The following is a 4,550-nucleotide window of genomic DNA, read 5'->3' on the forward strand; positions in this document are numbered from 1 at the left end:
GAGGATTAGTCGTGGTGCATGCAAGCTGGCCCGGACACCCTACGTAAATAAAAAAAATATATATATAAAAAGAGTTTGTTTTACTATCACTATGAAACTTACAATATTTGAAACAATAAATAAAAATCAATATTTCTACTTTAATTTATAATAAGTATTAAATTTTTTTTATCTAACTTAAAATGATAATATCTCCACTCATCAAAATCAGGTTAAATGGTAATATCTCAACTCAACAAGGTTTTTTTTTGTAATTATTGTGGAAAAGATAATCATTTCTTAAAAAATAATATAGTTAAATTATGTTTTACTCAATCATTAAACAAAAATTAAGTGTATAAAATTAAATTTTTTTATTTGTTTCAAATTATATTTTTTTTATATTTTGAATCATTTTGATGTATCAATATCAATAATAAATTTTAAAAAATAAAAAATATATATTATTTTAATATATTTTTAAATAAAAATAATTTAACAATCAACAACCAAACATTAAAAAAGAAGAAGAAGAAGAAACTGTTACTGTAACGTTTTGACGTTTTCTTTTGGTGTGCAGTGTTGATCTGGTTCATGCCTAAAAAAGAAGAGAGCTCGGGTGCCTTATTTGACACTGTACTCATTGCATGCTAGATCTACTTGATCATGCTTACGGACGGACCATACGCCTCCCTCTTCATTATCAGGTCAACATGGGAGAGAATAGGACACGTGGAGACATGGAGGAGGGATAGCTTAATAATTAATTAACGCCCCTTGGCATCTGGACGTGGAGCCATGGGAAACTAATAGGATCGGACGCGGTTTGCAATATGTTGTCATTATCCTTCTTTATCCACGTGGAGCCAGACACAGCTCATCCGGATACGGAAACGATGCTCCAAGTTGCAGTATTTACGAATAAAAATGAAACCGTGTTGCCGTTGTTTATTTGTTTCTTAAAACTATTTTACAGTTGACTTTTTTGTTTGGTCTATTTTTTTAAAAGAAAAAAACAAGTGCATTTAGTCACTTTTGATTATTGTTTTCAGAAAAAAGAATAGTAAAGATAAAATACCCCTATTATTTTAAAATGAAAAAAAATATTTTAAGAATATTTTAAAAATAGATTTATTTTATATTTATATTTATATTTATATTCATTCAAGAAATATTTTTATATTATTTCTATATTTATCCCCTACTAACCAAGAGGTAATTAAGAAAAACAAATTGTGTCCTCAATATATTTTTACTCGTTGAAAAATTTTATATTGTTTGGAAAATAATTAGTGATTTTTAAAAAAATAAATACAACTAAAAAAGAAACCTCTAAATAAAAATATTCTTATTGTTTTTATATCTATATCCATTTCTTTCTTTATAATAAATATATAATAAAATATCTTTAATTTTCACCATAAGATATTTCCCGATCCACCCGAAACACTTCACCTACCCGCCTCCCTCGCTGCCTTTTGTTATGGTTGTACCGTACGCGCAGAATTGAACTTACGAAGGACAGAGCCTTTTTTTTATTTATTTAAAGACACGGCATGCCATGTGTTAAGTGGCACTATAAAATACGAACACCATTCCTCTAAAAGACTCGTTCGGTAACCCACCATCAAGACCTGCATAATATAGGAATTTAGCAATTTTGCTTTCTGTTTATTTCTTCAAGTAATATATTGTTTCTGTGATTATGGCTGCTGGGCACGCACCAGGCAACCCCATTCCAGCTGTGAGAACATACCCGCCGGTGGAGCATCCAGTGGTGGTAATAGGGCCGCAGTACCTGGCACAGTCCCCCGTTGAACTCGCCGTCTCTACAAAGCTATGGACTCTTGGAGAGAATGATTTTAAGGTGTCTGACATTAATGGCACCCTCATCTTCCAGGTCAAGAGTAAAATATTAAGCCTACATGATCGTCGTTTTCTGAAAGACGCGGCTGGTAACACCCTTGTCAATCTCAGGCAGAAGGTACGTTTAATTGCTCTCTCTCATTTGTTCCCTTCTTTTTCAATCTAACCATCACAACAATGATATGATTCAATCTGATATCAATTTCTTACCGCGTGTTTAATTTATCGTTTTCTCCAGATAATGACCATGCATCGGAGGTGGGAGGCTTTTAGAGGAGAAAGCAAGGAGGAGAAAGATTTGCTTTTCACAGCCAAGAAATCGAAGTTGTTCCAATTCAAGACTGAGTTAGACGTGTTCTTGGCTAACAACAAAGGAGAGGTCCCTGATTTCAAGGTCAAAGGAGGCTACAGAGAGAGTTCCTGCTCTGTACTTCTTGGAGATTCCAATACCATGCTTGCACAGGTAACATTAACAAAACTTATTTCTGAAATATGACAATATTGAATAAATTTAACCAGCATCATCTTCTCACATAGAACTATATGTCTGTGGCTGAGGCTGTCGTAGAAACACCCCAGATTTAATTATATCATTTACATTAAAACCTATTATTGTTTTAATCAAGAAAGTTGTCTTCATAATTAATAGCTCATCCCGGTATTTTCTTGTTATGTTAACGCAGATGCACAGAAGACACACCCTCGCGAGTACTATTTTGGAGACAGATAGTTTTGGAGTGACTGTGTATCCTAATGTTGATTATGCCTTCATAGTAGCTCTTGTGGTGATTCTCGACGAGATCAATGCGGATCGTAGTGGCGAAGATTAAATACAGCTCCTGTGGTGGTTCTTGATGACATCAATTAATGCAGATCGCAGTGGCGAAGACTGAATATAATTTAATTTTTTGTTTTATTACGAGTGAAGCTCTCAAGTTTAATTGTTCTTTCATTGTAAAAATTAAATGCAATTCATGTTTTATTGCTTTTCCTTAATGTAAAAATGTTTGCCTTGTGGGTGAAATAAAGAGTAAATAGAATGAAACAACTCGCAAGTGTTTTTCACTTTAACTTTTTGAATTAGCTTTATTATCTAACTGATAAATTTAGTTTTTAACCCTTGAATCCAACGGATCTTCCTGAAGTATTAAATGCTTAATAGATAAGAGAATTGTGTTGTGAAATTGAAGTCCTTCAAGTTTAGAATTAGTTCAGTATGATTTTTAAATTCAAAAGCCTTTGTTTTAAGCTCTTCCCAAGTCCAAATCTGACCAACATATGGAAACAAAGTGAACTATTAATTAATTCAATAAAATATTTCTTCATTTATTTTTTGCAATTGGTATTTGATTATTTAGCCCCTTGATAGAGTTGTGGTGAGGTATGATTGACTTTTTTAAGTATAATTTTTTAAAAAAAAAAAACACAAATCATACATCATTGGAAGCAAAAAAAAAAAATACATGTTTTTTATTATTTTTTCTATAATTTTCATTATAAAAAAAAAAAACCCAACCACACCTTTATTCCAAGCATACCCTTATATCCACCGGTTATTAAGTCCATGTACAATTAATTTTTATTTAATAATAACTCTCCATAAGCTAATTAAGAATTGATGAACAAGCAAGTGAGGTTCTGGCCTAGCGGTGGGAGGGGCTTGTCCCCTTCCTCCGCACCTAGATTTGAATCTCACCATGCACGCCCGTCACCCCCGCGGTGCCTTACCTGTTCACTGGGCTTGCAGAATGTTCAGTGGACCGTGGAGATTAGTCGTGGTACGCGTAAGCTGACCCGGACACCCCACATAAATCAAAAAAAAAAATTGATTAACAAAATTGCGATGCTTGGACTAGATATTTTTTTATCCCACAATCTTTTACGTGTCGAGATTTTATTGGTCAATCCATAATACTTAACAGATGGATGAAGTAATGTGTATCGAAATTCTTTTTTCATTTATGGACCGAATAAAACAATTTTTTATTAGCGGAGGGATGAAGTGTATCGAAATTCCTTTTTATTTGAGGACAAGGATACCGTCCAATTAGATTATGCATCAAATTAAACTTAAACCTTACTTAATTTAGACTATCTAACACATCCTTTTTTAGGGTTTTGACTAGTAATAAATCCATGCACGTAGCCTGAAGAACATTTGCTTCAAATACTTAACCTAGAATCCAAAAAAGAACATTGTGAAATAAGATTTGCATGCACAAAACGAAATTAGCAGCTTAATTAGTTGATAAAGTAAATTAAATTATTTGTTTATTACTACCATAGTTAGATTTTATTTTCTTTTAAGGCCATGGTGTCCTCGAGCTATTTATAGACACACGATCGAGGGAGGCCACTCCCCCTCTAATATATATTCAAATCTTAGACTTCAAACCATTCTCAAATAATTAAACCTCATCAAAACAAATGATGAAATCCTTGCAAAATATTACGCAAAAATAATTAATTTTTCGCAATCATTTCACCGCCAATAATCACGTTGTTAGATTCCCTGTATCCACTAATTATTTATGAACTAAAAGCTCCACTTAAAGCTGGTGGTGGATGCAACGGTCAATAACTTTAGCCAGATGCAATCATCACCACCAACGGTAGATGTGTTAATTTGGGAAAGAAAGCTGCAAAGGTCAAATTCCAAAAGGAAATGGCCTTCATGATTTGCAGGATGGAAAATGGTTGTGTTT

At 33.0% G+C, this 4,550-nt stretch overlaps 1 protein-coding gene across 1 annotated transcript; it reads left to right on the forward strand.

Annotated features, from left to right (window-relative positions):
* The first annotated feature begins 1,550 nt into the window (after nucleotides 1–1,550).
* On the forward strand, nucleotides 1,551–2,869 carry LOC105110286 (protein LURP-one-related 15-like). The gene is made up of 3 exons (XM_011005275.1): nucleotides 1,551–1,963; nucleotides 2,084–2,308; nucleotides 2,529–2,869. The coding sequence occupies exons 1-3, from the start codon at nucleotides 1,685–1,687 to the stop codon at nucleotides 2,673–2,675; spliced, it is 651 nt and encodes a 216-aa protein (XP_011003577.1). The 5' UTR covers nucleotides 1,551–1,684; the 3' UTR covers nucleotides 2,676–2,869.
* The last annotated feature ends 1,681 nt before the right edge of the window (nucleotides 2,870–4,550 follow it).

Source organism: Populus euphratica, unplaced genomic scaffold (assembly GCF_000495115.2).
Source record: "Populus euphratica unplaced genomic scaffold, PopEup_1.0 scaffold245.1, whole genome shotgun sequence".
NCBI lineage: Eukaryota > Viridiplantae > Streptophyta > Magnoliopsida > Malpighiales > Salicaceae > Populus > Populus euphratica.

Coding starts and splice junctions, on each gene's coding strand:
- LOC105110286 (XM_011005275.1), top strand. CDS start 1,685: ATGGCTGCTGGGCACGCACCAGGCAACCCCATTCCAGCTGTGAGAACA. Junction 1,964..2,083: donor TTGTCAATCTCAGGCAGAAG/GTACGTTTAATT, acceptor CGTTTTCTCCAG/ATAATGACCATGCATCGGAG. Junction 2,309..2,528: donor CCAATACCATGCTTGCACAG/GTAACATTAACA, acceptor ATGTTAACGCAG/ATGCACAGAAGACACACCCT.